Source organism: Saimiri boliviensis, chromosome 11 (assembly GCF_048565385.1).
Source record: "Saimiri boliviensis isolate mSaiBol1 chromosome 11, mSaiBol1.pri, whole genome shotgun sequence".
NCBI classification, from domain to species: domain Eukaryota; kingdom Metazoa; phylum Chordata; class Mammalia; order Primates; family Cebidae; genus Saimiri; species Saimiri boliviensis.
The window spans coordinates 79,463,955-79,489,525 of record NC_133459.1 but is presented as its reverse complement, the minus strand read 5'-3'; the positions used below and the strand labels follow the sequence as shown (position 1 = coordinate 79,489,525).

The 25,571-nt window shown below is 34.2% G+C and overlaps 1 protein-coding gene across 28 annotated transcripts in view; it reads right to left on the bottom strand.

Annotated features, from left to right (window-relative positions):
* The window catches only part of ADGRL2 (adhesion G protein-coupled receptor L2), a 682,132-nt gene that overhangs the window by 64,527 nt on the left and 592,034 nt on the right, over positions 1–25,571 (bottom strand). For all 28 annotated transcript variants that reach the window (XM_074381060.1, XM_074381061.1, XM_074381065.1 and 25 more), the window contains one exon: positions 20,085–20,298. In XM_074381060.1, coding sequence (XP_074237161.1) covers positions 20,085–20,298 — 214 coding nt within the window. The remainder of the gene's footprint in view (positions 1–20,084; positions 20,299–25,571) is intronic.

Below are 25,571 nucleotides of genomic sequence, written 5' to 3'. Positions count from 1 at the left end.
GTGTTATTTCAAGTATTTTGAAATCATTACTGAAGCAAAGTTAGTTTCAGAATCTCTAGCATAATATGCATGCATACTGGTACACTTAGACATACATAATTTGGGAAAAATAAATATAATTTTTATTACATTCAATCTCCTACTTATTAGTGTTTCAAAAAGTTTTAAATATAGTCCTGATTTTTTAAAAAATTGCAACTGTGATTAAATCCTTGAAATTATATTTATAAGAAATTACTTTAAAATTCCATTTATTAAAATCATAATCATAAGCAAAAATGTAAAATGTTTTTCTGTATTTTCAATGTGTAAACATAAATCTATTTGACTGAAAAGGAGTACAGTATATAAGAGAAATAGATAGCCCTCATTCCCCAAGTAAAAATCAAGTAACTGGTGGCAAGTAAACAAAAGCTTCACAGTAAAATCCTATGGATAATCTGTTGTAGGAGGTTGTCATGCTATTTTTCAGATGATGAAAACAAAGTAACATCTTTCCATCATCTTTATGTTTAAGTAAAGCATGCGTCAGAATTTATAAACACAAAGTATGCATACTTTTAGTTCACTTACAACTTAGAAACTCCAAAAATTTCCTCAAAAATACCACATTAATTACTAAAATAAGCATTTTGAAATGGCAATACCGATTTTCTAAAACCTATGTTCTACGTTTTAGAAATCTTTGAGATTCCTTGCAGTTTTTACTGGACCTTGGGGTCAGTTTAATGCAAATTAGGCTTGACTCACTCAGAGCCTTATTAATCCAGTACGAAATCTCTTGTTTGCAGAAATGCACATTCAACATAAATGTGCTTGCTTTTATTAGCAAAATAAGAAGTATTTATTTACAAAGCATGCCACTGAGACTGTTTCATTCACAGGGTCATCAGGTCTAACTACTTAATGAAAGGAATAAGAAAATTTAAGTGGGAATAAAAACCATAAAATTTTCAAATACTTAAAAAATTATTGCTTCTGTGTCCAAATTTTTAAAGCCTTCACTTTTAATAATTCAAAAAATATTACAACCTGTATCAATTAAGAGCAATTATTTATAAAAATGTTAACCTACTGCAGTTTGCACTTGCAGAAACTATCACATTTTTAACAAGGGAAATGGAAAATCGCTATGGGATGCCCTAGTTAGATTAAATTAGCAAGAAACTTGTTACCAGACTATATAAAAGACACAGCGTAATAAGACATGACCTTGCAGAGCCTTGGAGCCAATCTGTGATGTTTTTCCTTCCTATAACCCTTGCTAATTATCTGCAAAGTTACAGACTCTTTTGTCCTGGGTTATTTTTTTTCAAATTGTGAGGGGATTTTGGTTTCTAAATATTTAATTAGTCTTGTTATGATATGAGAATTGTTGTACATGCCAAGCATTTCGATTTTCATACTCTATTCTAATTATTCTCAGATTTAGATTGGTCATCCCAAATCCTTTCCGTTTGTAATTATTTACTTCTTAAAGATCATTCAGTGAAGAAATATTTTCACCCTTATGGCTCTTCTTTTCCACAAATGGCTTTTCTGGTCCGTTAATTACCCGCTCAGAGGATTAGAGTTTGAAATAATGTAAAAGAACCTGCAACTGAAAGGAGTTTCAGAGGGCAAAATTGAGTAAACCAGATTTGTGTTGTTGCTATTTTAAATTCACCTTAAAGATTACTCCCTTGGTTTGGATATCATTTTGAAAAGAAAAAAATTATGCCATAAAGATTTTTTTTTTTCTGACTCCTGAGATGTTTGATGAGATGTTGTTTAGTCAGTATTATAAATCTCTGAATATAGAACAAACGATTTTCTATTCTAATTGATAGCTAATATAATTTCCACTTTTATAGACCTCACTTTGATTACACCACGGCAAGAAACGCTGACAGAACTTCCTATACACATCAAACTGAAAGCGCAGAAATAAAATCATAAGACTTTTGAAGTGTAGCTTTAAAAAAATACATCTTTGTCAAAGTATTTGACTCAGAAACATTTCCCATTTTTTATTAAAAAAGACTCTATGTTCTGTAAGTGCTTAAGTTTGTTTCTGGTTTTTTAAAATCAAGAGGCAATAAAGCACTACTATTTATTACACAAAATGAATTTTGGATCTTTCCCAACTTTCATGTTCACACACTGTTATTTCTTCACCAAACTTAATTTTCAGCTAAATAAACATTTCTAATTATTACTTTAAAGTAGTCTTTGTTCCTCTTACAACTTCTAAAATATTCTGGCAGCGAAATATTTGATGACGTTTATGAACTCATGGGATATCTTGCATTAGAAGGGAATGAAAAATAATGAGCAAGCAATACCTGAACAATATGAATTGAATTAATAAGTTAATGTTGGAGGGCAAGGGAAATATATAATTCATGTTTCTCCAAAGTTTCAACAAAGTGAAAACTCTTATTCTAAAATCAAAGTGCTATGTAATTATTCAGAAAGCCATTAATCTTTTCTTTTAAGTATCAAATTTCAGATTTGCTCTGTATTTCCTTACGTCCTTCTTTCCCACATAGAAGGAATTTACCTTACTATCTACTTATTGAGCATCGTGGTCAAATTATATCCCAACTCCCCTCATGATTTTCATACCAGTATTCTGTTTTAATAGAGGATCCTTCTCCCTTAATTAAAAAAACATTATTAGCAAGTATGTACTTAAGAACAAATATGAGCGTAAATTATGTATCATTATCAAATACGGTAGTATCAAATTAGTATCAAATTCTGGCAACAAAATTTCTTTACCATGAAAAATTTTACTTAAAAAATGAAGAAAAAACCTACTTAATTGAATGGATTCGAAATAGAAGTGGAAGCAGTTCTGGAATTATAGTAGTGAAATTCTGCTCCAAACTCCTGAAAAATCTCTTTGCTCTCTCCTCCCATATACCTCACTCACCCATCAACCTGAAGGTTTTTCCAAGAATTCCAGTTTAAAAATCACTGATCTAATTCTTCATTAATATAGATAAGATATACTAAGGCCAGAGAATGTGATTGACTTACCAACATCACAGGCTAGAAGAATCACTGTATCTGAAAGATCTTTCTCTCTCGTATACTATCTAGATATGTTCTACTCCATAAGCATGGCTCAGATACTTGTCTCTACAAAAATCATTCTGAGGCAACCTTTTCGATGTAGCCTTTTAGAATCTTGATTATCTACGTAATGTAAAACAGCTAGCACACTAGCAAATACTTCTGACATGAGTTCTCACATAAATGACTATGTGCACTTCCTAAACTATCTCTTCCTTAATAAGAAGATCCATTTAAAGGACCGTTAAGTCCTCGAGGTAAAAAATTACCAGAGCTTAGGATACTATGCTTCTAGTCCGAGGAACTGCTGTTTTCCAAATCCCAGTGGTGTCCACACCACAATCCTAAGAACAGTATCTCCCTGTGATGTACTTGAGGGAGACACACACATACGCAGGAAGCATTAGCCACGTTAAGTGGTACAGAGAAAGCCAATACGAACAATGCTGGCCAAACAGGATTATATTCCCTGACTACCCTAACCTGAAGTAGTCTCCTCCTTTCCTTTTATATAAAGCAGCAGCTCTATATAATTAATTTGGAAATTAATCACTTTCTGCTTTATGGCATCTCTTTTATATTTTGCATTTTAGTTGCTGCTAAACTCACTTTTTATTTTCCATGTCTATAATTACATGGTAAGCTTCTTATGTCCTTGTTTACATTATTTCCCACACTCCAAGAGTGGTGGATACTCTTATATTGGGCCTCATACAGTGATTTTTAGTTGTGTCTAGGACTGCAGTTTCACCTTTCTATTCTATGCCAGGCTTCTTTTCAATCTATCTCAATGCCTAGTCTTGTTTATGGCATGAAGTACTCAATTTAAATACCTGCTAAGTTGGAATTCTCAATCTTCTGTATTTTACTGAAGGGTTTTTCATCAAAGAAACAATTCAAAATGTCTTGAGATATATAACAGTTGTTATTTCTTTAATAAAAAAACTACGGAAATTTTGTGTAGACGTTTAACAAACTATTCTATAAGATGAGATTAAAAAAACAATTAATGACCAAAAGCTAGAGACACAGACTCTTAGGACACACTCTGAGCAGTGGAGAAGTATGGAAAGCCAAAAACAACCCTTAGCACCTGTCACCTGAATATAAACAATCAAATTTAGCAGACTTTTAAAGAGATGGCTACTTCATGGTTAATACACTCTCAGATTAATGGAGTCTCACCTAACTGATAAATACACGACAAATTTCACTGGCTGACTTCTGATAAATCTGAACTAATCTTTAATCATGACAAAATATTCATAATCTAATCCTTTTATCAAATTGACTACCACTGCAGGAGTCTCATGTGTTTGCACAATTAAAAACCCCATGTTAGCTGTATATAATAAGGCATTACATTTGATGCAAATCCTTTTCTATTGAAATAAGTGCCAAGCTGACAGCAGGAAGTAGCTGATAAGAAAGCAACAAGGCACTGCTGATGGCATTCTTGATAACTGAACACGAACTCATAAGCATTCAGTCTACAGCCTATTAGCCAACGAGCTCTTTCTAAAAAGCACAGATCAAGGGAAGGGTCCTTTTGCTGCATCTCAGTCACGAATGTAAAAAATTATCTTGTAAAATATAGATAGATAAATAGAGCAATTAGTCACAGGTAGAAAGGAAGGAGGAGGAAAGGAAGAAAGGGAGGGAGGAGAAATTCAAGTTTATTTTTTGTTTACTATAGAGATGAGGTCTCACTGTTTTGGTCCAGCTGGTCTGAAACTCCTGGCCTCAAGCATTTCTCCTGCCTCCACCTCCCAATGTCCTGGGACTATGGGCAGGAGCCACTGAGCCCAGTCAGATAACTTTTTATTCATCTGTAGTCCTGGTTTTAGTAAAATTGTTAAAAGACATTATGTGCTGTTACATATGTCACATAATGCAATCTACACTACCTCAAGTGTAGAAATACCTGTAATTTTGGAAACATAGTAATACCATAAATATGCCATGTTTGAATAATATATATATATACAGATAAAAATTAACAAGTGAATATGAAACTGTGTATTACTAGTCCTTCCTATATTGAACTCCTTATATTTCAAAGATAATATTAAGGACTCAACCCCTTGTGCTATTTTCCATGCTGACATGACAAAGTAAAAGATAATGTTTAAAATGATATTTTGTAGGACTATTTTTATAATTTTTGAGATATATATAAAGATCACAATCTTTGAAAGATCCTTTCCTCCTTAGCTTAAGTGAAAGAAGAGAACTCACTCACAATGCCTGAAAGGAGGAAGAAAGCTAAAGATGCTGCTGCATATTACAGAGGGTGTGAAAGAAAGGGGTGAGAAGCTGAGTAACTCCCTAACAGACCTCCTCAGTATCCCTTGAGCATACAGTACTTTTTCCTTCTCAGGCCATAACTTACCACTTTCTCTTCTCCACCAGTTTTTGAAAGTTTTCTATACTGTAAGGGAGATTTGGTATCACGGTTATTTCTATACATTATCTCCTCTTCTTCAGCAGATGACAGAGCCTTTGAGGGGTTAGTCACTATTTCAAGAGTCTCTAAATCATATGCAGTGCAAACACTCTACCTTATTCTAAAATGTATTAACTCCATAAACATTAGCCTGTACTCCAACAAATATTTTAATATATTCTTACCTGTTGTTCATAAATACCGTTAGAGTGTTTGGCACATTTGCTTGTATATCACAGAACTCAGTAATCATTTATAGTACAAATCAATTAATGAAAGACAAGATAGCATTTTCAGAAGTCCAGCATGGTTCCATAACAATATGATATAAACCAAATTAAAACATAAGCAGTTTGTACAAGTTTTTAAAAGTGACAATGAAAGCAAAAACCCTCTATTCCCAATACTCCTAGACTGAATTTGCTTCGTATCAGTAACTTGTCTGAAAGGCTCAATTCATCAAAATCTACAAAATGTTAGACTTAAGTGCTTTAACTATCAGTAACACCACGTGCAGGCTTGGGAGTGGAGGGTCGTGTGCCGTGAAGCAGCAAATGTTGTCCTCTTCTGAAAGTGAACATGCACTCTTATGCCACAGATATAAACAGAGTAAGCACACTAAATAATGAATGACTAGAAAGACAGCTTTATCATTGCAGTTTAAAGATGTATTATACACATTATCATATTGTATGCAATAAAATCTATTAAGCAATTTTACGATTTTTATGTGTTTTGCTGAAGTTAAAACTAAATATATTAATTTCATAGACTGAGGTGGCACGTTTTATAGTTACAGAGTTTTAGAATTTTTTTTATTTGCAAAAAGTATTATAATACTTAAAGTAGTATACTCATATAAGATTACATATTCTATATAAGGAATCATGGTCAACTTCTTAAGCATATTTGATATGACATTATTAAGAAAAAGAAACACTAGAAGAACTTGCCGCTGCTCTTATCTTTGACCCTTAAACTTTTCCATTTCAGCAACCTCATTAATGTCAAAATGCCATTAGAATGTCTGCCCACTTTTAAATCTCTACAGCCAAGGCCAGGCAAAATCTTTTGGGTTCAATCAGAAGCACTTTCTTTTTGTATTGAGTTAAAAGGCTTAATAGAGCCACAAAGGTCAAAATATTACTTTTATTAAAGAAAAAGGATGACAAGACAAAGATAAACTTTGAGTGCAAAAAGCCATTTTTAGACCCGAATGGGCTTTTTTTGGTTTTCTCCTTTAAAACTTTTAAGTTTTATACTTAATAACTAGATTCCCATAATGTATATAGCCAGTATAGTACTTTTCTTTGGTTGGGTAACACGGGAAGTACATACAATCTGAGGCAGAGATCTCTAAGAGGCTTACTGGGAATGCTATTAGAACTATCAGTGAAGCCATGACAGATGCAGGGTTGTGGAGAGTGAGAGGCTGAACTCCAGTGCAGTTGCAACAAAAGCCCAGCACATTCCACAGGGAGGGAGCTTTGGAGTTGGGAGACACCGTCAGACATGTCCCTGAAATGAAGCAAAAGATGAGGAGGCCGATCCTTTGTAGTCTGGCATTCATTGGGATTCATTGGGGGCTGCCTCTGGGGAGAAGGGTTTAAAATCCCTTCAGCCCATGACAGTTCCTGCGGAGGGACTCAGCTGTGAGCCCATCAGCAGGCAAGTCTCTTGACAGCTGGGGGAAAGAGTGTCTGATCCTGAAAGGCAAATCTGGGAGGCACACCACAACACCCACTATAACACTAATGGTAAAGACTTCTACCAATTGTTTTCAAAGTTCTTTTAACACTTCGTCTCATTTTCATGGTTTTTATTCTATTTTATCTTCTTGTACACACTGACATGTCAATCCTGTTTACTAAGCGATATTCAATGGGTTTCCTATAGAGCAATGAACCTTAACAGGCAGCTTTTAATTGGCCCACATAGGAAACCACATTACTATTAATTCCACAGCTACGGCATAAAATAAAACCATTGCTTCTCAAACTCTAGAGCAATTAGACCTCTCGGCTATTTGGCTAACTCTGCTTCATGATACCCAATGCAGTTAATTATATTTTTTGATGTTAATAGTCTCTGTCAGTCTCAAGCACAACTTCTCTTTGATGAATATTTAAATTATATTTGAATAAAAAATAATCTTGGTTACACTTTATATTCAGTAATCATCACAGCTTAATAAAGGTCTACTCATCAAGGGTTGAAACAAATGGCAAGACATATATAAGTTCCCTGAATCAACTTATTAGATAATATATTTGTTATGACCACTATCTCTCTTTTTCTATCTCACATACCTATCTATGTACATTTTTAAAGGTGCAGTCTCATTCACACACCTCACAATTCGATTTCAAAAGTTACTTAAATATTCCTTTTAGTTATATATATGGAATTTAATTAATAAGAAGAACATTTTAGGATGTCGTAAGATAAATGTATGAAAAAATTAGCAAATTATAAAATATCATTAAAACATCAGCATACATTCTCTTCCTGTGCCATTTTTCTAAGTTCCAAGAGTAATAACAGAAAAAAGAAATTTTATTTACTATAAGATTTTTTTTGATTATTGATCTAACAAACACCATTACTAAGGAAAAGTAACTTAAATAATAGTTTTCTCCTCATAAAGGGTGTAATGGGAGTTGAAAGTGAGGGAACCTTCCAAAAAAGAAGGAGAAGAAGGAGGAGTAGAGAATAAAGGCAAAGCACATTGGTGAAATTTCTTTAAAATCTGTCTATTCCTCCATTTAGTTTTGTCCACATTATAGTAGGATTTTAAAGCCATGCATTTATTTAACATAAACTGTGAAAATGGGTATTCTAGCTCAAGTCTTTTACTGAATAAATAAATGAATGTTTTAGCTTATACATTTAATTAATGCCCCTTAATAAATGAATTTTTAATTTGTAATCTTTCCGGCTCTCTTCTCCCAAATCCTAAAACTCTGAAATACAAAGATACCTAAAGATACAATGAAATGTCCTGACATGCACTTATCAACCTATAAATGTCCAGTGGAATGCTATGCCAATTTCTTGAAACTATTATCTGATAAATAAAAAAGGTAGAGTCAAAGTTTTGTAGGGTCTAAAGCTTGTAAAATTTAAGGGTCCTTCTATAGAAAACAAAATAGAAAAATACTACACACAGAAAGTTACATACCAAAATGAATGGTTATTTAGAAAGAAAAAAAAAATCCCAAGAAATAATTTGTAACAGCCAACAAGAACCATAACTGACAAAATCCAGAAAACTAAAATAACATTTTAATTAATTAATTGCCAAACATTCTTTGCTAATACTTCATTTTTTTAGCAACATAGTCTATGACTGTCTCTTTTCGTGTAATAATTTCACAGTTTACTTTCTATAATGTTGCCTTTCCTGTGAACAGCTGATCCAATTTTGTTTTTTACTACTGATGGTTGTGATGCATAAAACATGCACCCACATTGCCACAAGAGCTCATGCTTGCTACACTGCTCCAGCCTATGCCTTACAAACACTGGCATTCTGATCAATTCTACTTGATATTATACTTACCAAGAGGGGAGAAAGTATGGTACATTTGTAATTTTAAGTACTACACTTGACATGTGTTCTGTGTACTTTACATACTCCACCAAGAATATGTAGGAGAAAATTTCTCTTTGAATTAGGTATCTATGAAAACCAAATGTCCATTATTGTTACATATATGCAATGAATGAAAGCATTTTCCATAGACTAGCTTCTGGCTTCATATGCTACAAACATTAATTCTCTTCCACTACCCACATATCTTAGGTGTCATAGGAAATTTTTGAATTGCAGTATCACATCTGGCTTTGCACATTTATGTCACGATCAGGAAGGAAATAGTCACGATCAGGAAGGAAATATAATGAATGACAGAAGTATTTCTAGAGACTGTTTCTTCACCAGAATAGACAGCAGCAACTAAATTGTACACAAGTGTCTACAAACCATGTAAAAATAACTCCACTAAACCTAGACTGAATTTAACACCAACTGAACTTAACTGCATCTCTAAATGTGCCTGGCTATTCCTAAGACACCATAAATGAGAGGAAGTCTAATGGAAAAGTCAGAGAACAAAATAAAAGCCTTTAAAGATTGTGTTTAAATACTGTATTTCTGCAAATTTTTACCAAAAAAGTTCAAATGCCTTGGAGGAGACCTGTGCAAGTGAAGGGCTATGATGACTTAAGATTCATTACCTTCATGGGTTTACCATGAATCTATGTTTAGAGGCAGAGTAAGATTTCCACAAACTACAGGTGAGCTCAATAACAATAATAGAGCTGTGGTCTGAAAAAACAAACAGAAAGACCACTTGAAATAATCTCAAGCCAATTTAAATAGAGCAACTCTCATTTCAGACACTTTCTTAAAGCTATAAATAATGTATATAGGTAAGTTCTAAAACTGTGCCTTTCTTGGTCTTCACATATGATATGTGAACAAATTTTGAGAGAACTGTGTATTAGTTGCATAATATATTTGATTATTTATACAAACTTTAAATGTGTTAAAGACCACAAAATCATTTACTTCTAATTTTTCATAATGAGATTTTTCGTTGTAACATCCCAAAGAGACATATTACCTCTAAAACTAGGAGTGAAGTAATAAACAGCACCAAAAAAAAAAAAAAATAATAATAATCTAGTTACATTGCTCTAATATACTTAAAGAAAATATAAAGCAAAGACAAAGGAATGGGTCTTTAAAATATGCAAGGCAGCGCCAGGCACAGTGGCTCAAACCTGTAATCCCAGCACTTTGGGAGGCTGAGGCAGGCAGATTACAAGGTGAGGAGTTCGAGACAAGCCTGGCCAATATGATGAAACCCATTTCTACTAAAAAAAAAATATGAGTTTTGTCTATGAGTTTTGTTGGCAGAAAAAGAAAAAAAAAAAAAAAAAAACAGAAGAAAATGCCAAATTCCAGCAAAATTAGTGACTTTGTCTTGATTTGAAACTTTAAAATAAAATTTATTTTCTATTCTTTACAACTGTGACTGAGTATCTATTCTTCTTATCTGTTCAAAGTATAACTTTTTTAAAAAGATGCTTGTAAGCAAAATTTTTATCCTATTAGTATGATGTCAACAAGCAGATCCATACTCAAAAGAAATCTTACTTAGAAACAACAAAGCAAAGTCCTTGAATGGGTATCTGAAAACAGTCTTAAGAAAGCAGATCTAGTGGTCCCTCATTCAGGTAAATGTGTACCAGCAAAATGCCACCACAAACCTAATTACTCACAATAATTTTCCTTAGACAGTAAGTAAATAAATTTAACACTTGATTGTTCAGTACATTTCAGAGATATCAATCAAACACAGTTTTGTCAATTAACTTGTTTAAATGTCACACTCTGTAAACAGAAACTAATGTTTTAGTGTGCAGCAAGAAATGCTCTAGGCGAGTGAAAAACTGTAAGGTATATGATGATATAGGCACCACAGAAATACCATTGTCACCCCACTTATAATACCTTTCAAATAAGAAAGGTGAAATACATAATCCCAAAGGCTATGAAAAGCACTATAAAAAGATCATTATGATCATATTGAAATGCGTAGGTCAAATGAAATCTTTGTGCTCATCTCCATTGATTTTGATCGTATTTCTTCATCTCTCCACTTTGGTTTCAAAAATAAAGATAACTTCTAAAAATAAAAAATTGAGGCAAAATCATCAAAGTAGAAATGAGATATGGCTTTGCTTTCAAAAATAATTTCCCTTATCCAGACTATATCTGTTAAAAAATAAAATAAAGTTCAAACTTTTAAAGTATCTTTCAAGCTTCCGAATTTCATTGCATAATCCTTAGGGAATACTTAAGACCACTAATGTAACATCCTTAGGAAAAAAATTCCTTTAGTTTCCTCAACCAATGGACATAATATAAAGGGTAAAAACCCCTTAAATTAATGGGAAGTACCAGTGAAAATGAGCCAATTCACACTTGTATTTCTTAGTCTTCAACACCTAGTAGAATTGTTTTACTAATTTTCATTTTAAAAGGAGACGCAGAGCCGGGCCTGGTGGCTCACACCTGTAATCCTAGCATTTGGGAGACTGAGGGAGGCAGAACCCTTGGGTCCAGAAGTTTGAGACCAGCCTGGGCAACATGGCAGAAACCCTGTCTGTATAAAAATTTTTCAGAACTTAGCTGGGTGTGGTGGCACGCTTCTGTAGTACCAGCTACTTGAGAGGCTGAGGTGGGAGTATCATTTGCGCCCGGGAGGCTGGGGCTGCAGTGAGCAGAGACTGCACTCCAGCCTGGGCTATAGAGTAAGATCCTGTCTCAAGTTATTTTTTTTTTAAAGAGAGAAATAGAGGATCATAGGACGGAATTTTTGATGTGACCTTATTTCTCTCTTTTCCACATTTGATAAGCAGGGTCATAAAAGACATTTAGATAATTTGTCTTCTAAAGCATTTTATAATTTATTAGTCTTTCTTGCACACTAAATGTGAATGTTTAATATGGTTCATGTTTATTACTGCCAATAGTCTCCCCTTCCTATGAGTACTTTGCTTTAAATGTCCATCAGTAAGTGACATGCAAAGTATATGTCCAATTAGGTATACCAATAAGAGCTTTAACGGTTATTTATTACTGTACCAAAGTTCAAGAATCTATACTAGCAATCTCTCAAAGCCCTGACCACAGAGATGTGCTTGTAATACCAGTAGTTGCCTTGAAACAACTAGGCCAAGAGTGAGAGAATTAGGAGAAATCCATCAACTAGCAAAAAATAACCTAAGTAGGCTGCACAGATATGACGGGTTAGAAACATCTGAGTAACTTAGTATTCTCTGTGTGTATTTCATCCTAATGGACAAGCGGTGGATAAACCTGACACAACAAGTAGATAAAAGCACTTGGGATAAGTAACATAAGGGTAAGAATGCAGTTTCTGAGAAGTGGCAGGCTTAGATCCTATGAGAATGAACAAGTGTATTGAATGAATATGCTAAGCAAGAGTAACCCTAACTAGTAAGGATTCATAATAATGCAGGAATAAAATACGCAAACCCCAAATATTATGAAACACTGTATGAAGTGAGAAAGACATATTGTGCTAATTTTGCCCTTTGAAAAATGCCATTAAAGAGGAAGAAATATGAAGATTTTAGAAGGATGACTTTACAGTTTATTTTTACCTATAATAGAAACCAGAAGACAAATATTAATTAAATAAGAACACCTTTCATACAGCTCTGACTTGGATACAAAGCCTCTTCATGAAGAATGGATGGTCAATATAAAAAGTTGAGAGGATTTTATGTCAAGGAGAGTACACACAAACTGAAATCTACAATCATAAAGTCTGCCAGAGTATACTGGCAGAACTGTGACTGCATTTAAATGAATTTTGTTGATTAAATTCTGAGAGACTTCCAATATTCAACACTTCCCATGGTAAAGGTGTATGTGTATGTGTCTGTGTGTGTGTGCGCACATTAAGTACCTCCTTTGTTTAAATATTTTACATAAAATTAGTATCTATTAGTATATTTGAAAATAACAGACACGTTAAAAGTCTAGATAGCAGAATTGAACTTCAAAGTTATTTATGAATACATTTTCATGCCAGTAAGATATTAATGAATGAGGTTCCAGGTACAGGTGATTTGAGGTTTCAGCCCCTGTGAAAAGTAATCCAACCTTTTTCTAAAGGCACACAAAGTAAAAACAGTAACAAACTGGCACTCCTTCCCAAGAAGATTTTTTTTAAAAGCGAGGAGAATATACATGTAGCTATGTGAACAAGTGTACCAACTATAATGACAGCCAATTCCCCAAGTGTAATTAAAGAGAATTAGAATATGATGAGCCTCAAGCTCCTCTGTAGCTCTAACAATCTGGTATTCAATAACTCTCTTAAAATAGAAGTCATGGCCTATAAACTCTCCCATTCCCTAGAGCAAGTCCCTATTTATACACCTTGCCTGGTGACAAGACTGAGAGGTGTAATGGTGGAGAGTAAGATCATTCTGCTTATTCCAGACTAAGGCATACATTGTCCTTTCCATGTAGTCTTACTTCTAACTGAATGTGGAAGTATGCACTCAATTTTCCAGTCTCATTCTGCATCCACTGTAATGTAAACAACCACATAACAAAGTAACACACATATATACACAACACCACATTCCTTCAAACCCTCTGGCACACAAGAAATTGTCAACACTCCATATGCTCTTGAGTTTAAAGAGTAAAATAAAGGGTAATTATTATACTTTGATATAATAGGTTAGGATATTGATAAGTTTAGGGAAATTCAAGGATAGAAATTTATTGAATGGGGCATGGAAAGAAAATAGATTATTCTGGTGCCTACATATTAGAGCTGACTTCCATTATCCCAACCTTTGAGAAAACACTGAGCTTTGAAATCAGCTTTGTTGCTTATATAGTTTAAGCTAATTACACTATATCTAAAGTTCTAAAGCTAGATTGTTTTTTCCTTTCTCATAGAATAAAAATCCTAGAAGTTTATCCTTACTTTATAAATTCATATCTTATATTTATTCACCATCTGGATCCATGTGACCAGAGTACTATTATCTAATTCCTACTGTTCTATATAAGGTAAGGCTAACGGCTATTTCTTGATTTTTATCTTGAAACTCTCCTATTTTGAAAATCCTAGCATGTTCTTTTATTTGAGCTGTCAAAATAGAATAAAAATCTTCAACGTCATCAAGAAAATTAGCGTATCTCTTTTGCATTTTGCTGCTGGCTTCTAAGACATTAGTTCTCCCATGTCTGTTCCATTTTTTCACGGCAGCTTTACCTCTGCTCCTTCATGCAGGTGTTGTCCACCAGGTTTTGCATGCTCAAATACATAATCTCTGTGGGTAATACCATTTATTCACCTGCAACTATTCAACTTTATGTTTACATTTGTTTCTCCTTTACATTCTTTGCTGACTACTCTTTTAAGTACCAAACCTGTATAAACAACTGCTTGCTGAACTATTCATTTACATGCCACCTAGGTCTGAAATAAACTTCAAGGGATTTAAATGGACACTATAATAACCAGAACTATGCTGAATTTTACTTAATAAGAAATATAGGCCGGGTACGGTGGCTCACGCCTGTAATACTAACACTTTGAGAAGCTGAGGTAGGCAGATCACTTGAGGCCAAGCGTTCAAGACCAGCTTGGACAATATGGTGAAACCTCGTCTCTACCGAAAATAAAAAAATTAGTCAGGCATGGTGGTGTGTGCTTATAATCCCAGCTACTCTGGAGGCTGAGGAAGAAAAATTGCTTGAACCCAGGATGCAGAGGTTCCAGTGAGCAGAGACTGTGCCACTGCACTCTAGCCTGGGCAAGGGAGTGAGACCTTGTCTCAAAAAAAAAAAAAAAAAGAAAGAAAGAAAGAAAGAAAAGAAACATAATATAAGTATGCTATGAGGTTCTAGTGAGGTGCTACCTTTAATTGTGCTTAAGAAAAATTTTTTTGGTTAAAAGCTTTAAAGGAGCCAAGCTAGTTCCATAAATCTAGGGCATACATAACCTTACTTTCCCTGGGCAATTTCAATCCCTCCCTCGCCCAAAAAAAGGGAGGTGGGCAGTGGGGTTCTATTTTATACAAAATTCACCTTTCTACAAGAGGGACTAACTGAAGCACACATTTTCACCATCTTCCTTACAGAGTATGTATTACGTTTCGTACCTCTTTGCATTTACAAAGGTACACTCATGTGTCTATGATGGTATGAATTACTTAGTACAAGACGTAACTATGCATGTGATCCTCAAATTTAATATTGAAAATAAACCAGTAAATATTTACGTAAGCACTTTCAAATCTCTAGTCCAAAGTGCTAAAAACTTGAGGTTTTATATGTACATCATCATCTGAAGCAGTAAACTACAATGATAATAATAAGCAGGTTTTTAGAGTGAAAAAAGGTGTAATTTGGGAAGTGAATCTTCAGGTATAATCAAGCATACCACTTTAAGACACCTACTAGTTTGTACACAAGTGCTGCAAAGAGACAATACTATTAGCAAAATAATAATTTACTTGTTAATTGAATATTTCAAAGTAATAGAATTTGTTTTTTTGGTTTGTTAATGAATTCAAAGTGTTATAACTGTTTTGAAAGTTTTTAAGTTTCCCCCACCCCAACAATTTTCTTTAAAAAGTACTAAATGGTGACTATTCCATAAAATATTAAAACAAGTATCATTTTAAGAAAGCATTTCATTTCTCACTTTTTAGGATGAGCCACTCAGAGTACTTAAGTATATTATAATCAGCTGCTACTAGAGCTGAAGTTTCACACCTTTAAATGAACAGGAAATAGAGAATGGAGAGTGAATACAATACTTTTAACATGTCCACAGCTTGAATTAAAAGTGTATTTATTTACTTGATTTTCAACTGCTGAAGAGTTAACAATGGAAGAAAGGGGGTGAAAAACAACGGGAAAGAGGAGTAAAATATGATGCAAACATATTTTAATGGTACTGAGAAGTCTATGCGCATCTCTACCATTACATGTATAAAAAAGGGGGCTTTCAAATTTAATGGAAAAATTCTAACGTTTTAATGTGAGCATTCCAAAGAGAACCTTTCTACATAAAGAAATAAACATGTCTCCTTTCACTACATGACTATCACATTTTTTGAGGAATATAGAAGGGAAAAATCTGCTAACCTATTAGGGTTTGAGGATTTAAAATATGTTTTGAAAAAGGACAAGTTATTCTACATATTCAATAATTATTCACACTATCTTAAATATAGAAAAATTCTAATTAAGATGCCAGGAGTACCACAATCCAAACAACAACAAAAAAATGACAAGAGGTGTTCTGTGTCTAATACAGGAAAAATGATATATATTCATTCTCAGCAGTTTTCTGTATTATATTTACATGTAGGAAGGCAACAGTTAAGAGATATCATTTATACAGCTTTAAAGCAAACACATCATTTTTAAAACACAAAATTAACTAATGATATATTATCTACTTTTTGTAATTTATAAACAAGCTCAGTGAAAATTGCTCAAATTCAATAAAGTAGAAATTCTCAGAATTTACATTTCAACCCAAGAATTGAGATCGGCTATCATATTAGGACATACATATACTTTATATTCATCTCTACCTAACTCAATTATACTGTTTTCTTTTCTTATTTATTTTATTTTATTTTTTTGAGGCAGAGTCTTGCTTTGTCGCTGAGGTTAGAGTTCAGTGGTCCAATCTCAACTCACTGCAACCTCTGCCTACTGAATTCAAGAGATTCTCCTGCCTCAGCCTCCCAAGGTGGCTGGGATTACAGGTGCCTGCCACCACACTCAGCCGATTTCTGTATTTTTAGTAGAGATGGGGTTTCACCATGTTGGCCAGGCTGGTTGAACTCCTGAACTCAAGTGATCCACCCGCCTCAGCCTCCCAAAGGGCTGGGATTACAGTTGCCACTGCACCTGGCAACTGCACTATTTTCAAAGTGGCTAAGCACCAACTTATAACCATCTTTAACACCTTAATATAAACTACAATGCCTTGAACATTCAAACAATGATGTCAAATTTTATATTGTCCTGAATTTGAATGATCGTAACTGTGGGCCAAATAGTCCTTAAATCTAAATTTTAAAGAAAAGACAACTGGTCTCTCTTCGTTATTTTTAAAATCATCTTGGGTAATGTACAAGATTTAAAAAAAAAAAGCACTGGTTTGAACTAGAAAGACTAGAACCTAACCGGAATATGTTTACCTTAGCTATCTGTATACTATTTGAAGATGGCAGAAATTCCCACTTACTATTCAAAAATATGCTTTCCATCTTGGCTTAACACATCCGTCATATTGATAGCCTTTTCTACAACTTCTCTAACCTATTGAGTAAAGCTAAACCTTTCTGCTAGGAAGAAAAGCCAGAAACTGTTTAATCTGTTAAAAGGATATTCTATAATTCATTGAAGGATACAAGGAATTCTATACTTAGTTAAATGCTTTATTAAGCTGAACTTGTTATTTAATTCTATTTGCTTGTTTGTATGTTTTAAGTCTTAACTAACTATATAAATGATACTGTAACTGGGTTTTTTCTTGGGTGGTGGTGAGGCACGGCTCCCACGAGAGAATGCTGTGGGTTTTGGTTTTTAATTTTTTTTAAAAATAAGCGATGGGACTACTGCAGGTGCGCCTTAGGCTTGTAAACGTAAATGTTAGACCCAAGCGGTGTTGCAGAAAGGTGATTTTATTTAGGTAGAGAAAAGAAAAGAAGACAAAGACTTCCACAAAGAGTGTGGAAGGGGATGCCAGAAGGGAAATCTGGCCAGGTGTGTGGATGTGGACTTTTATCCTGGGAGGAACCCCCACCTTCTCCAAGACCCTCGGCCAAAGAAAGGAGTTCCTTAGAACTTCTGCTGGAGTGACTGCCCTCCCTCAATACCTCTTAACTGGAGAGAATGAGAAAACTAGCCAAAAACGGGGAGAAAATATTTGAGAAAGAGATACCTGATGAACTATTATCCCAAAATATACAAAGAATAAAATGAAACACTAAAAAACCCCTTCACAATTTAAAAAATGGGCTAAGACTGAACAGATACAAAAAAGATACAGAAGACTCACACCAGTAATTTCAGCACTTTGAGAGGCTGAGGCAGGCAGATCTCCTGAGGTCAGGAGTTCAAGACCAGCCTGGCCAACACGGTGAAACCCAGTCTCTACTAAAAACACAAAAATTAGCCATGCTTGGTACTGCACGCTTGTAATCCCAGCTACTCAGGAGGGTGAAGCATGAGAACTGCTTTAATCAGGAGGCAGAGGTTACGGTGAGCAGAGATCACACCACTGCACTCCAACCTAGGCACTGGACAACAGAGCAAGACTCTATTTAAAAAAAAAAAAAAAAAAAAAAGATATACATATGGCAATAAGTATATTAAAAAATGTTAAACATTTTATGTCATTAGGGAATTACAGATTAAAACATCAATAAGACAGCAATACATACTTAATAGAATGGATTTCAAACACTGGCAATACCAAATGCTGGCAAAACCAAATGCTGGCAAAAATGTGGAGAAAAAAGAACTTCTATTCATTGTTGGCAGAAATGCAAAGTGGTTTAGCCACTTTGAGCTAAACATACTCATACCATACAATCCAGCAATTGTGCACTGGATTTTGCCCAAAAGAATTGAAAACTTATATCCACAGAAGAAACTGCACAATGATGTTTACAGTAGCTCTATCCATAATTGACAAAACCTGAAAACTACCCATTGTCCTCTTGTAGGTGCATGGATAAATTGTGTCTATTCAGACAATGAATATTATTCCATTCTAAAAAGAAATGATCAAGCCAACAAAATATATGGAGGAAATGTAAAAGCATATTACTAAGTGAAATAAGCCAATCTGGAAAATATCTGTAGCTACCAGGAGTTAGGAGGAGAAGAGGGATGAACAGGCAAAGGACAGAGGATTTTTAGGGCAGTGAAACTGGTCACACATCATTAACAAAGGGATACTTTCTGAGTATGCCTTGTCAGGCTGTTTTATCATTACATGAACAGCAATGAGTGTATTTAAACAAACCAAGATAGTACAGCCTACTACACACTTAGGCTATAAGGTATAGTCTATTGCTCCTAGGCTACAACCTGAATAGCGTATTATTGTACTGAATTCCGTAGGCAATTATAATATGATGTTAAGTGCTTGTGCATCTAAACACATCTAAAATAGAAAAGATAATTTGTCACACTACAACTTCATGATGGCTAAGGTGTCACTAGGCAACAGTTCAGATCTATCAGCATTTTATGATACATGTGGTTCATCATTGACCAAAAGGTCATTATGTGGCACATAACTATATTCTGTATGATACTACAATGGTGAATACATTTATCAAAACTCAAAAAATGTACAACACCAAAAGTCAACCCTATTGTAAACTATGGACTTTGAGTGATAATGATGTGTCAAAGCAGGTTCATAGACTGTTAACAATTATATTGCTGTGGGGCAAAGTACATGCAGCGAGAGACGCTGCGTGTGTGGATATGGATCACGTGAGAAATCTCTGTACTTTCTACTTCACTAAGAACCTAAGACTGCTCTAAAAAAACAAAGCTTTTTAATTAAAAAAAATTTTAAGAAAAAAAAAGTTACGGAGTGACTATTGCCAAAGACCGAGGCACTTAAATATTCTTGATGTTACAAAAAGTATTTCAAAATTTTGAAGCCTTAAAAAACAAAATTACATTTCAAATATTATTCTTGCTTTTTATTTTATTTTTATATAACACAAAAAGATATGTATTACGTATTTCTTCTGATACATCGATCTATACTAAAATGATTTGCATATTTGAATGCTGATGAAAATATAAAGTGTAGAAATCAACATTATTAGGTTAAAAATCCAACTCAGTTTAATAAATAGGCTGAGACGTGGCCTATTCCATTTGCTTTGGAATAACTGCAATAATTTTTGTAACTTGGACGTAACAGCTGAAATAGGATATTAACACATGAATATTTACCTTTGAGTCATAATTTTGAAGGCATCGGGGAGGTAGCAGTCTGTATTCTCCATCTGAAATGGGTCAGCATCACAAATCTTGTCATCCGTCCGACCATAGTTAGCACTCTCAATCATGATGACATCACTGCCCGGGCATCGCAGATCAATAGAATAACCTTCACAGGATAATTCTCGCCTCACCAGCCCAAATGGTAAAGCTGCTCTGCTGAAACCTTAAAAAAAAAAAAGAAAGAAAAAAGAAAATTAAACTGCAACTCATTTATAAGCTTACTTACTTAGTAAAGCATTTCCAAGTAACATGACTCATGTCTACATTCAAGAGATGTTATAAACTCAGGCATTTATTAAATAATTTTTTGGTTCTCTACATCAGAAAATTATTTTTTATACATCTTTATTTGGACTCTTCATCTTTACAAAATACCCTAACAAATTACTTTCTATATAATCAGAAACTAAATGGCTTTTTAGTAAATCCAAATAATAATGACAAATTTAATCACAGACTTTACATACAGTGACAAGTTTTACAAACAGAAAATATAACTACTAATCAAGAAACAATTTTCTTGTGTAATGGAATGAAAGCTCTACTACCCACTGACTTTACTTTCTTATTTAATATATACATATTAATTGCTGTTGTTTTGTCTTAAAAAATACCTTATTTTAGCAATTTTTCTCCACAATAACTAATATACCTATGACAGTAAGAAACTTATGCCACAATAACTTACTTCCATTTAAATACACTTTATTTAAAACTGACACTGAAAAGGAATCAGCAGAGGACATTCAAAGGAGCCAGCACTGCTCCCATCCAATTCAACAAATTCAAAGAGGAGAAAAGTACAAAATTCTCTACGATCATTTACGTTATCTACAAAATTGAGATAAAACATTTGTGGCCTTACTTTTCCTACTTGTATAATTCTAAAACAAAATAATGTCCACAAAAATGCTTAAAGTACCTAAATATAAATTTGTGTATGGTATATCAGGTATAATGTGTAGAAAAACACCGTTCACAGGTGCTCTAAAAAAGATTCCTGAATGAAATAATTAGAATTTTAAGTTTAAATTAGTTTTTAACCAGTTGTCCCATAAAGTACTAACAGAGCACAGGACAGAGAAAAAGCAAGGAAAGTCAAGAACAGCAACAATTATGTTTGAGAAGAACATCCTTGCTGTCCTGGTGGGCTACTATAGTGTTAGCCCTGATAGCAAAAACTTCTACACTGTTTTAACTTTTTCAGGTCTCTAGCCTACCAGCATCTATAGCATTCATATTATAAAAAAAAACAGCAACACATTCAGTATTTTTCTTATCATTTTCATCATTCTGTATTATATACATTATTACAACTGTTCCAAGTTATAAAATTCCAAGAAGAGCTGGGCTGTGCACAGATCAATCCAATGCCAATCCTTGTTCCCTTTATCTTTCTTGTACAATGCTTCTCACTAATTCAGCAAAATACAAAGTCACCTGGTTAAATACGATACTCTCTTAGATGTAAGTATATTCTTCCAAAGCAGTACTGATGATACACTGGTATGATTTTAAAAAGCAACAATTCTCAAACCTGGCTAAACACTCAGTTCTTTAGAGAAAAACTAAAGGTGTTTAACTGGATGAAAAGGGAAGAAAAGAATACTTAAATTTGTAACTCAGAAATCTTTGGGAGATTGCAGCAACCCCCAACCTTGATTAAGTTTTCACTCAAAAGGGTTATAGTATGTGGAGACTACTATAAGTATGTGGACTACTAATGAAGAAGGGATACAGAAATAGAGTTAGGTAAATGTCAAGACAAATGGTAAACAGCTCAAACTTCCAAAATGTTTTTCTTCCCCAACAAGTTCATTAACTTTTATGTGTGTACACACACACACACACACACACATACACACACACACACACTGCATTTTTCTCCATCTCCTGACCTTGTACTATACTGCCTCTACAAATAATTCAGATTAAACTAGTACTAACGTATTTGTTTTAATAGAAATATTTTTATGGCTTCAGAAGCTGACACACTTCTGTGGCAAAGGCTATGTGAAAATTCAAACAAATGACATCAAATAAAATTTTGAAATGCAACCTATTTTAAACACAGGCAATTTGCAATTATAATTCTATAATAAAACAGAATAAATCATATTATTAGAAAATGCTAGGAATATTAGAACACACTATTAAAAGACTGGCTTGGAGCCATAACTCACAATTCTTACTATTTTGTCAAAAACACTGAACTGATTATGAAGCACTGTGGTTTTTAAAAAGAGGACTTTAATTTTTGTTGTTTGTTTGCAGGATTATAGTTACTGCTCTAAGTGAATTTTCCTCTGCTTTTAAATCCTATTTGGGAATTTGCAGTGTCTTACTGTTCGATAACTCAGGGAGAAGAGTTTTAAAGCTTTAGTCACAGACATCCAAAACAGTACAGTAAGCCTGGGCACTGTGGCTCATGCCTTTAATCCTAGCCCTTTGGGAAGCCAAGGTGGGCAGATCACCTAAGGTCAGGGATTCAGGACCAGCCTGTCTAAGATGGTGAAACACCATCTCTACTAAAAATACAAAATTAGTGGGGTGTGGTGATGCACACCTGTAATCCCAGTTACTCGGGAGGCTGAGGCAGGAGAAATACTTGAACCTAGGAGATGGAGGTTGCAGTGAGCCAAGATTACAACACTGTACTCCAGCTTGGACAAAAAGATCCAAACTCCCATCTCAGAAAATTTAAAAAAAAAAAAAAAAAAAAAAAGTACAGTAAGGAATAAAAAAGTGAAGATCAGTACACTTTAACAATTTAGTAGATTGCCAATAAAAAATATACTGGAGAAAAAATACCATGGTACTTGCTATCATTTGAATATAGCTTGTTCCCAACAAACTCAAATAGAGGCTTAGTCCCCAGTGTGGCCAAATTGGGATGTTGTGTCTTCAACAGGTGATTGGGTCTTTATCTTAAAAACTTTCGTCCCTCCCCACCCCCAACAAGAAAGAATCTTGCTCTGTCACCCAGGGTAGAGTACAACAGCACAATCTCGGCTCACTGCAACCTCCGCCTCCCACGTTCAAGCAATTCTCCTGCCTCAGCCTCCCGAGTACCTGGGATTACAGGCACGAAACACCACACCTGGCTAATTTTTGTATTCTTCGTAGAGACAGGGTTTCACTATGTTGGCCAGGCTGGTCTCAAATTGTTGACCTCATGATCCATCCACACTGGCCTCCCAAAGTTCTGGACCACCATGCCCAGTCCTAAGGTCTTTACGACTGGTTTAGTTCTCATAGGAATGAATTAGTTTTTTGCTTGCACTTGTCCTGCCACTTTTCAACCATTCTAAGAAGCAGCATGAGGCCCTTACCAGATGTGGCTGCCCACCTTGGACCCCAGAATCCCAGAACCATAAGCTAAATAAAAGTCTTTCCTTTATAAATTACCTAGTCTGAGTATTTTGTTACAGCAATGAAAACTGCACTGAGTTCTTAGTAGTGAATACCGCTTCATTTAATGCTACAATGTCTTTTGTTTTAAATCATAAATGTTCTTTTCTAAATTATTTCTCTTACTGTTTCAATTAAACTATATATATGCAGATATATACATGAGATACTATGCATATTCATTTATACATATTTTTTAAATTTTTATATATATATCCTGCTAGACTGTAATAAGGTTCTTAGTTACAATCCCAATGCCTACAATAGCACATGATACATAATTCCAATAAATGTGGAACCAAACTGTTGAATTAAAATAGTGATTAGCACAATATAAATTGCAATGTGCTTTCCTTGGTAATGTCTATTTCCTTTGGTAGTGAAAACAACTGGTGAACATTAAAAACAAGGCAAACTACTTATTATCCATGAAAATTATCTGCCATCTCCCCAAAAAAGTAAAAAATATTTAAATTCTGTCAATTTATTATTTTCTATGTATCGCTGGAGTATCACAAGACCAGTGGGTTACATATTTATTCATTTCTCTTTTTCTAAACTCTTGTGTTTCCAACATACATATATATATTCATTAAAAACCAGAGAGAAATAAATACTACAATAGTTAATATTTACAAAGATATTACTATATGCTTGCACTGGCTTATATACGTTACTTTGTTTTCTGTTCGACAACATAAAAACATAAACAATGGAATAGTTACTGTTATAATACCAATTTTACAGAGGATAAAACTAAGGTATCAAATAGTAGTAAATTTGGGGTCTCCATCTTACCACAACTTAGATTCTAACCCATGTAGGGAGCTTAGACTCCAGAGCCCTTCTCTGATCAACTCGACTACTCAAGCCATCTTGCTAATAACAAGATTTATTTTTTAGGAAGTAAGAAGAAATAGAAGATTCTTCTTCAAAACTTTCCTCTTAGTTCATTACAAATAAATAACAGCTTCTTCAAAGGTTAATTTACTTTAAAGCTTTTGCTAATAATCTTAAAATAGCTGTTAGTCATAATAAAGAAATAAGTGTATCCTGTGTTTTTAGTTCTTACACTTTAACCTAGATATTTGCCCTGACATTCCTGGACAAGCCCAGGCAATTCTTAGGTCATAGCTTATTCCCTTTCCTTATTTGGAAATGTAACTGCTTCTCTAAGCACTCCTCAAGTTACTTCCTCTTTTCCTTTGTTCTCCTCTGCATTTACCTCTTTAGGAAAGTTTTAAGTTGTTAGCCAACGAGGTGCAGTCTAGACTGTGAAGTCCAGTTCCAGCCAGTGGTATCAGGACACAGCAGTAGGGCAGATGCCTTAGATATAAATGGCCCTGCCTCCTTTGTTCAATGTCCTCTTGTGGCAAGATGGCTAACGGGAGCACCCTTTCTGCAGAAAGTAAAGTTGCCTTGTTGAGAAAAATTAAATTTATATTGGAGTGCTACTTCTTTTGCAGCACCAAAAATTTATATATAACATATTTCAAAAGTTTTCATACAATCTGAAAATCACCAAAGAATATTAGTAAATTTGACAGGAAATAATTGTTATAAAGATTCACAAAACTATATGAATAGTAGTGAAAATCATACTTGTAGAATGTAAACATGTGTACCATAAATATAAGTAGAGCAAAAACTATACTGCAGGTACAAAAGGAAAGAGCACTGACCATTGAAGTATGAGTATTGGCTCAGCCTTATGACTTTGGGCAAGTCGTTTTACTTCTCTGGGTTTTAATTTCCTTTTCTGAAGAAGTAAATTCATTTCAAAGTCCTATAAAATTTCCCCAATCTGTAAGACTAAAGAGACAAGCTCCTTTTAATTGAGTATATATGCTATCCTAACATCTTCAAGTGATCAATTATTAATAAATGACTTGCTCTATTTTCTTAAAATATGAAACTATTAACATGGATGTGCACAGCATGTACTGGGTGCTGTCAAAAGTCCATGTGATGAACCAGGCAGGGTTTGCACAAATCACAGGAAAACATCTTCCTAGGTTAACTAGT